Below are 9,782 nucleotides of genomic sequence, written 5' to 3'. Positions count from 1 at the left end.
GATCCATGTGTTCTTCTTCGATGGGTATTTGATGGGTATTTAGCATCTGGTGCATTGATCCACATGTTCTTCTTTGATGGATATTTGATGGGCATTTAGCATCCAGTACCCTGATCCACGTGTTCTTCTTTGATGGATATTTGGTGGGTATTTAGCATCCAGTACCCTGATCCACGTGTTCTTCTTTGATGGGTATTTGATGGGTGTTTAGCATCCCCTGCCTTGATCCACGTGTTCTTTTTCGATATGTGCACCCCTGGCCCCCACCGCTCTTTCAGGTCATCTTATCTACTTGCTTTCATCAGGGAGGTCTGACCGTCCCGCTACCGTAGAAGACCTGAAGAAACTTCGGTATCTGGAATGTGTTATTAAGGAGACCCTTCGCCTTTTTCCTTCTGTTCCTTTATTTGCCCGCAGTGTTAGTGAAGACTGTGAAGTGGGTAAGTATGCTATACCTAAAGTAGAAGGGGGAGGGAAACTTTCTAATGTCTGTCTTGCTGTGATCTCATGATGTATTGACTACTTCTTGACAGCGGGTTACAGAGTTCTGAAAGGCACTGAAGCCGTCATCATTCCCTATGCATTGCACAGAGATCCGAGATACTTCCCCAACCCTGAGGAGTTCCAGCCTGAGCGGTTCTTCCCCGAGAATGCACAAGGGCGCCATCCATATGCCTACGTGCCCTTCTCTGCTGGCCCCAGGAACTGTATAGGTTTGTATCCATCTCAGTTGGTTTGACCTTTCAGGCCCACTTGATAGTGGGTTTCTCAGTTATTTCTTTGAGATGTGATATGACATTGCCCATATGCAACAGCCTTAAAAAAAATAGCTGGTTTCTTTTTTCCCTCACTTACTGTGCTTTGTAGTTTTCAAATATTATGGTCAAAATGTATATTAGTATATTAGCCTGCATGGGCTTCCATAGCAAAATACCACAGACTCGGTGGCTTAAATAGCAGAAATTTATCTTCTCACAGTTCTGGAGGCTGGAAGTTCAAGATCAAGGTGTTGGCAGGGCCGATTTCTCCTGAGGCCTCTCTCCGTGGCTTGTAGATGCTGTCTTCACCTCATGTTTTCACTTGGTCTTTCCTCTGTGTAGGTCTGTGTCCTGATCTTCTCTCCAGTCAGACTACTCTAGGGCCTACCCCAATGACCTCACTTATACTTACTGACCTCTTTCAATGACCTGTCCCCAAATACAGTCATATTCTAAGGTACGGGGGGCTTAGAATTTGGAGAGAGACACAATTACCCATAGCATAAGACATAACTAGTTTCATGGTAGAGTTTCAAAATGTTGTAGATTTTTAATTACAGTAGGATATCTTATTGTGGTAAAAACTTTATTTATGATTACTTATGGTTAACCTAATTTTTGTGTTTATTGCTTTTAAGAATTTGATTTTGCAAATCAAAACAGAAAATGCTTGCCATATGCCAACTAAAGTACTTAAGCAAAATGAATGCACATCACTGCCCTGCATTATAAACCCTTTTGGTTTTAGTATCGCTAGCATTTTGTCATTTATGTAAATGTAGACCTTGGTAAAATGAGGACAGAATGAAATGGGTGAATCTGAAGTTTATTTGGTGTATCTATAGTAAATTAAACACCCACTAAGACATAATCTAGAGTAGTGAGTCTCAAGCTTGAATGAGGTCAGGATTTATCTGGATCAGCTGGAGTACAAATTCCCTGGTCCTCCCCAGCTATAGATATGCAAGGTGGGAACAGGGAGGGAAACTCAAGACTCTTCATTTTTAACAAGTGTCCCAAGCCATTCTGATTCTCCTTCCACCTACTCTGAAAATGTAAAATGGCTTGTTTCCTGTGATAGGACCTCTTGTTTCTCACATTTGGGGTAAATCTATATCTAAAGCAATGGCTACATTGATTTGAAGGTCAAAAGTTTGCTGTGATGGAAGAAAAGACCATTCTTTCATGCATCCTGAGGCACTTTTGGATAGAATCCAACCAGAAAAGAGAAGAACTTGGTCTAGAAGGACAGTTGATTCTTCGTCCAACTAATGGCATCTGGATCAAGTTGAAGAGGAGAAATGCAGATGAACCCTAACTACATTATTGGGTCATGCCTTTATCATGAGAAAGGTCTTTATTTTAAGAGATCCTTGGCATTTACAATTTATAGATCATGAGTTCAATATGCTTGAATCCCCCAGACCTAATTTTTCCTTGACCCCACTGATCTTGACATCAAGTCTAACAAAGAAAGAGTTTTGAGTTTTGTATTTTATTTTATTTTATTTTTTTGGGGACCGAGTCTCACTCTGTCGCCCAGGCTGAAGGAGTGCAGTGGTGTGATCTCAGCTCACTGCAACCTCCAACTCCCAGGTTCAAGTGATTCTTCTGCCTCAGCCTCCCAAGTAGCTGGGATTACAGGTGCCTGCCACCACACCTGGCTAATTTTTTTGTATTTTTGGTAGAAACAGGGCTTTGCCATGTTGGCCAGACAGGTCTCGAATTCCTGACCTCAAGTGATCCACCTGCCTCAGCCTCCCAAAGTGCTGGGATTACAGTCGTGAGCCACCACGCCCAGCCAGAGTTTTGTATTTTCATCACCATCATAGATGTTACAGTTGGCTGTGGTCTCAAAAGTAGAGTGATGTGTGTCAGTACCCAAATAAACATCTAACAGGTTTCTCAACAGAGGAATCCACAGTCCAATTCCACTTCAATTGATAGACCCCAAAATATAATTTAATCAAAGTTCTAGAATTTTTGTTTGTTTGAGACAGAGTCTCGCTCTGTCGCCTATGGTGGAATGCAGTGGTGACATCTCGGCTCACTACAGCCTCTGCCTCGCAGGTTCAAGCGATTCTCCTGCCTCAGTCTTCTGAGTTGCTGGGGCTACAGGCACATGCCACCACGCCCAGCTAATTTTTGTATTTTTAGTAGAGATGGGGTTTCATCATGTTGGCCAGGATGTTCTTGATCTCTTGACCTCGTGATCTGCCTGCCTCGGCCTCCCAAAGTGCTGGCATTACAGGGATGAGTCACTGAACCTGGTCCAAAGTTCTAGAATTTTTTAAAGGTATTCATGTTGACTCAGGAGTACACACACACACACACACACACACACACACACACACACAGAGACACACACACACAGAGCATAATTTGAAAGAGGTAAGTACTCTGACTTAGGCTCTCAGGTTTTAAAAATTATATTAGTGGCATCAGTTATGACAAGAATAATCATTGTAGTACTTTTCAGATTTTATAACCTAGAGCAGATTATTTACAAGTTGATTCGCAGGTTCTGTTACAGTTTCTCTTTTGATTGTCACTTATGGTCTTCATTTAATTCCTCATAGAATCCCAATCACCTTTATATATTATTGGAAGAGATTCATCTTCATAATCTCCAATTTTTCACAGTGCCTCACAAGCTTAATCATGCCTTTTGGATCTAGAAGGACTTTAGAACGTGTCTAGTTATGCTCCTTTATATTATAAGTAAGGGAATAGAATCTGCCCAAAGTCATGTTACCAGTTGGTGACAGAGCCAGAAATACATAGAGATCTATACTCTAAATCTCTCCACTCACATGCCGATATACTTTCTACTACAGTATGCTATATGGAACTCAGGGTGATGACCAGACGTGTCATTAGAACATGAGTCTTCTGCTTCTGATTTAGGCATACTTCTGGGATTCTTCCATCTTTAAAGGAAAAAGGAAGCCATTCCTCTGTATTTAGTAACCCAGTAATATCTCACTTAGTTTAGGGTTAGACCTTTAGTTAATTCAACCCTACAGATCACACTTATCAAGTTGATAATTGACACATGTTCCCTGAATTTTAATTTGATAGGCAATACATCTACCCACTCCATTATTTTTTTAAAACTGCATTTAATAATTTAAACAAGATTGATTTTGTTTTCAATTTTTATTCATTCTTCATAGAATCACAATTACCTTAATCATATATTTTTGGAAGAGATTCCTCAGTAATTGCCAATCTCTCATAGTGCCTCACAGGGTTGATCAATGGCTTTTGGAACTGGAAGGACCTTAGAACTTTCCTGGTTATGCTCCCAATAGGCAATAGCAGATAGAACCATGCAATCAAGAGGGTAGGATATGTATTCTTCAATGGATATCAAAGGAAGAGGTCGCAAACCAAAGCCATTTGGCAAGCCGTATAGCCTGGGCCATTTAAGGCGGGGTGCAATCTCAGCCATTGCACCCATTTAACTATCCCAAACAGCCACAGTGCATAGAACCCAGGCCCTAAATTGATGAGGAAAAAGTCAAGGAAGGAGGTGATACAATTGGAAATATTTCCATCAAATGGTTAATCTTATTATCTAGAAAATGGGTATATTAGAAAATTTCCTTCCAAGATGATTTTGGATAATAAAAGTTGTATTTGTGGAAACTGGTCTTATCTCTGTTTTATGCACTTACATTTATCCCTTACATTTTGTTTTTAGTGACCCTACATGACATTAAATTTAAATAAAACATTGCTTAATGTTACCTTTTGGTCTGAGAACTTCATTCAGCTCCAGAATTATTGTTACTCACATTTAATCAGTAAGTCATTTAAGCTACGACAGAATAGGAATTGAGGAATTATTTCATGTGCTGCAGTATTGAAATGTGGATGCTGCCTTGTTTTATAAGAGATGATCAAGTATCTGTTTGTGTGCCCATTACCTTTCTTCTGCTTGAAAGACGTGTCTCAAGGAAAATAAATTATATTTTAGATGCAGGTGCTGCATTTTATTCTAACAATTGATATCAGTTGAAAACATAGAAAGCTGTAAAAGATAAATCAGTGGGTGGCTGATTCATAATGGATAATAAAAGAAATAGCACTTTTGAGTTGATGTCTTCAGTGACTCTTGGATTTTCTAACGAAAGGTTCCTGTACTATTGTCATAGACCAATTGCGAATTTCTCTGACCCTGAAGAATCAACCAGAAAAAGTAGAATAACCAGAACGTATTGCTCAGCTGAAAGCACAAAGTAAACTCAGCTACTGGGAATCAGCAAAACCCACAGGCATCACTGGTCCCAGGGATTTAGAATCCAGAAACCTCTCCAGGTGATGGACTGTTGATTTGGGGCTCTGTGCATTGTCGCAGACAGCTGGGGATGTCAGTTTCTGGACCAAATGACCCAACAAGAGATGCTGGTCATAAAAATCCATTTTTATCTGGAATGTTTCTAGAAGATCAAAACATTTTTCCTTCCAGCATCTAATGCCTGAGAGATACATTGAAACATTTTTTAGTCTGCCTAGGCACCGTCTTTTTCTAGGAGCAGCACTCTTTATTTTTGAAATTATCCTACAATGAATTACCGGCTTTTCTTCTGTTCTCATCTTTTTCCTTCTCCAACATACACACACTGTAAATATGTGGTTTCAGTTGGAGCTGCCATGTTCTTAGGCAATCCTGCTTTCTCAACCTTTGTTGAGTGACCCAAGCAAGGTTAAATTGAAGTTCTCCCCCATGAGTTTTCCCAGCTGCAACTGAAGAAGAGATACAATCTCTGTGGTGGAAACTCCAGGTTGTGAAACTCAAGATCAATCAGCAGTAGAATCTCTGGAGCAGCTGCTGGGTGATGAGTAGAGAAGAAGCAGGCAGAAGAAATGACCAGAATCCTGGAGGAGTCTGAGTCCCAGGTGGCAGGTGATGCTGAGGCTCACTGCATGTCTGCCCTGCCCACTGTGCAGAGCGTCTACCCTATGTGGGAACCCAAGAGCCAGTATATTGCCATTTGCTTACAAGGACTGTTTTTCATTTATGACCAAAAGCGACTTAGTGTGTGTCAGGTCAGCCTCAGGATGAAGGAAGGGCCCCCATTCTCTGGATATGATCTTAGGTCTTCACCCTATTTTCTTTGTGCTGTTCAATAATTCTCTAGTTTGGATTATCAGCATATATGCCCACCAGTCATTTAAATGCAATACCATTTAAGAAAATGCAGAGTTTTCTCCTTTCTAGATAGTAAGAAAATTAAAGTTACAGTGCATTATTTTAGAATACAGCTAGGCTTAACCTAACACATCAGTCCAGTTTTTTGGTTCTGCCTTGATGACTCTCTGGACTAATTAGTCATTTTTCTCCTTCTCTAATTAAACCAGGTTCATTTTCCTGCTGGCTACCTGCATGCCACATTTCAGGGATAAGTCTCTCATCCTTAATTACTAAAATGGACTGGTTGCATTCTTCCTTCAGTTTCTTGTCCAGAAGTTCACCAAATGGTTATTTCCTTGGGCCAAATTCAGTTTTGGAATGAACTCCAGTCTTTAGCTGTTGATTTTGTTCTCCTTATCCTAGTAGATACATTTTTGGCACGTTCTTTCTCCTTCCCATCGTTATCTCTCCTCTTTACTCATCACTTTCTTTCTGTTGGGGTTTGGATTTATTGATCTCAGCCTTTCCTGATACTACTCAATTTATGTTTCACAGAAATAAAGGCTATACTTAAATGAAACTCAGATTCCTATATAAAAATGTTGTGACAACTTTTTTCCTTCAATAAGGGTCATACAGATAGTATAGATCTTATTGGGAAGAAAAATTATCACAATATTTAGACATGGCTGTCTTATTTTTAAAATGTTTTCAGTTTACTTTCAGATTCCATATATAGTTTTAAAATACATGTTTTAGTTGAATAGTAAAAAAGAAAAGTGTAAGCACAGGAGTGTCATTGGGCACTCCTGGGAATGAGAGTAGCCTTTTTTTTTCCTTCCTTCCTTCCTTCCTTCCTTCCTTCCTTCCTCTCTCTCTCTCTCCTTTCTTTCTTTCCTTTTTTTTCTATATTCTACCTCTAGACTTTGCCTCCTTGCTTGCTCAAGTCAAGCCCAAGTTTTAAGTTTTATGCTTATGGAAATACAGTAAATTAAGGCATTTATTTATTTATTTATTTATTTAATTTTATTTTTTGAGACAGGGTCTCACTCTGTCACCCAGGCTGAGTTGCAGTGATGCAATCGTGGCTCACTGCAACCTTCACCTGCTGGGCTCAATGGATCATCCCACCTCAGTCTGCTGAGTAGCTAGGACTACAGGTGCATGCCACCACGCCTGTCTAATTTTTGTATTTTTTCTTGTACAGTTAGGGTTTTGCCATGTTTCCCGGGCTAAATTAAGACATCTAAATCACTCAGGCACAACTAATTTTTTCATATTGCCACATCCTCCTAGGAGTGGGATTGTGCTTCAGTCTTTTCAGCTGTCTATGCCTTAATTGTGACTCCCATCAATAATGCTTGATGTTGTAGCCAGCATTGGTTTGTTATTACCAAAAGCAATGCTCTTCTGGAAACACAAAGACAGCAGTGTCTCATGCGATGCAATTGGACAGAACCTCAAGAGGACATTTGCTCCCACCACAGGGCATTCAGCAGAACAAGGACCAATCAGAATTCATCCAACAATCATGTTCAGTGTCATCTGACACTGGCAGGTCATAGCTTACATGTGTGATTGTGACTCTCATATGAGAATGAGATGGTCCACAACTGTGGGTGAAGGAGCCTTCCTGTTCTCAATCTCTTGTTTTTAAAAAATATTTCGTTCCTTATTCATGTGCTTATTTATTTATCATTTTACTCTTTCGTTCATAAAAGTCTGCCAAATGCTATTCAGGGAACTAGGGAAAGACAACAAGCAAGCCCCAATCCTTCCAGCAAAGTGTTGCAGACAGCGGGCATCTGAAGAACAACAGAGAAATGGACAAGGAGGCAATAGAATGGCAGGGAGTGAGAAGCGCTATGCAGAAAGACAAAGAATGGTAAAAAGACAGGAGGTGGAAGAGATGGAAGGTGCCTTTTCAGATGAGATGCTTGCTGGAGGATGGCATCCCAAGGAGATGATGCTTGAGCAGTGATCTGATTGAAGTGAGTCCCATGGAGATCTGGGACAAGGGGAGGTGGAGAGGGCTCCATCCTGGAAAGTGTCTAAGGGGAGGTTCTGGAGAAAACTTCTCTTTCAAGCACGTGCAGTTTGTTGGAATATTCAGAGCTTCTGATGGTAGGGGTGAAATCCCCATGTTCTTTTTGGCTCTTGTCCAGAGATGACTCTCAGGTCCTGCCCCGTGGCCCATCTCAAAGCCAGTGCTGGAGCACTTCCCTGCTGTCAATCGCTCTCACGCGCTGAGTCTCTGTGACTTCTCCTTATGCTGACCGCAGAGGAAATCTCTACTTTTAACGGGCTCATGTGATGAGATTCAGCCCACTCTAATTGACTCCATTTTGATGAGCACAAAGTCAACTGTTTAGTAATCTTAATGCCATCGGCAGAATTGCTTTTCTCATGTAACAATCATGGGCAGATGTGAAATCTCATTTTATTCACTGTCCCCAGGATTTGAGTGGGAGATTTGGGAGAACATTTTAGAATTCTACTGACCATGCCTCTTTTCAATTTAGTTCTAATTTGGTTCACCTGAATCTACAGAGGTTTTTTAGTTTTATTGTATTACTAGAAAGTAACATGTTTCACTGTAAGAAAACTCCGAACTAAACACAGAGGCACATTTAAATAGGTTAAAAGTCTGTAATGTCACCTTTTAGAGAAACGAACCCTGAGGGTTTCTGCTGTGATTTGCAGGCAGGGTGCTTTTGTCCCAATTGCTTTTTGTTTTTTGTTTTCTGCTGAGCCTGGTAGCAGATGAAATTTAAAATTTAAACTCTTTTCTACTCTGCACAAAGTAGAGAAATTTGTTGACTACTCTGCTGCAACACTTGATATCCTAAATCTAAAAGACAGCACAACAGGCATATTTAAAATATGCTACTTCATTCTGCTAGAAAATATTGTACTGGCAACATTATCCTACATTTCTAATAAATGTAGTTCTGCCTTCCAGTAGTATACATAAAATATTTATTTAAGAATCGACTCCAAAAACTCTAATTTACTAATCAAGGTGATATACTGTAATTTCAAAGAATAGAAAACAAGGAGATTTAGTGGGCAAGTCATTGTGGTCTTTAAATATTTTAAAAGCAGAAAAAGGAGGATAAATTGTTTTGTGTGGGTCCAGTACATAAATCTAGGACTGAATGGTAGAAGTTGCAAGGAAGTGTATTTCAGTATACAGGAAGTTTTTTACTTTTCTTAAAAATAAAATTAAAATAGAGCTCCCTGAGCTCTGAAATAAAATAAAATTAAACTAGAGCTCCCTAAGTTGGAGCAGACTGCTTAGGAAACCAGTTTCTCCTCAGTCGAAGTATTTTGACAGGAAAGTCTAAAGTCTATGTCAGAAGTGTTATCCAGCAGGTTTCAGCCAACCTTATCTGTAGAGTCAGAAAGTAAATCTTCTTGGCTTTTGAGGCCATGCTGCCTCTGTAGCAACTTCTTAACTCTGCCATGTGAGGTGAAAGCAGGCAGAGACAGTAAGTGAATGAATGGCCATGGCTGTTTTTCAATAAAACTTTATTTACAAAAACAGGTGCAAAGCGGAATGTGGTCTGTGAACTGTAGTTTGTCGAGCCTGATATACTGCATTTCCTGAATTGGGTGGGAATAGAACCTAAACATCAACCCAGTCCCTTCCAAATCTAAGATTTCAGTGTTATGTGATTCTTTGGTAGGGTGTGGGAAACATAGATATTATTTGCTAAAATATCCCTCTAGGAGCAGCTATCCATACCCATCCGTTATTGACTGTGCCTCCAAGCAACTCTAATAAAAAAAGTTCAGTTAGAAGAGGTGCCAATTGCATGCCACCAAATAACTGGGAATGTTATGAGCATTTTTAAAAATGGAAACTTGTGCATAAACTGTGT

The 9,782-nt window shown here is 40.0% G+C and overlaps 1 protein-coding gene across 4 annotated transcripts in view; it reads left to right on the top strand.

Moving 5' to 3' along the window:
• The window catches only part of LOC111548494 (cytochrome P450 4V2), a 20,726-nt gene extending 15,871 nt beyond the window's left edge, over nt 1-4,855 (top strand). For all 4 annotated transcript variants that reach the window (XM_023221014.3, XM_023221013.3, XM_023221016.3 and 1 more), the window contains 3 exons: nt 306-440; nt 534-713; nt 1,904-4,855. In XM_023221014.3, the coding sequence (XP_023076782.2) occupies nt 306-440; nt 534-713; nt 1,904-2,076 (488 nt within the window). In that variant the 3' untranslated portion in view covers nt 2,077-4,855. The remainder of the gene's footprint in view (nt 1-305; nt 441-533; nt 714-1,903) is intronic.
• The last annotated feature ends 4,927 nt before the right edge of the window (nt 4,856-9,782 follow it).

This window comes from Piliocolobus tephrosceles, chromosome 3 (genome assembly GCF_002776525.5).
Source record: "Piliocolobus tephrosceles isolate RC106 chromosome 3, ASM277652v3, whole genome shotgun sequence".
Taxonomy (NCBI): Eukaryota; Metazoa; Chordata; class Mammalia; order Primates; family Cercopithecidae; genus Piliocolobus; species Piliocolobus tephrosceles.
The sequence above is the reverse complement of the archived record's forward strand: the minus strand, read 5'-3'. Positions and strand labels throughout refer to the sequence as shown.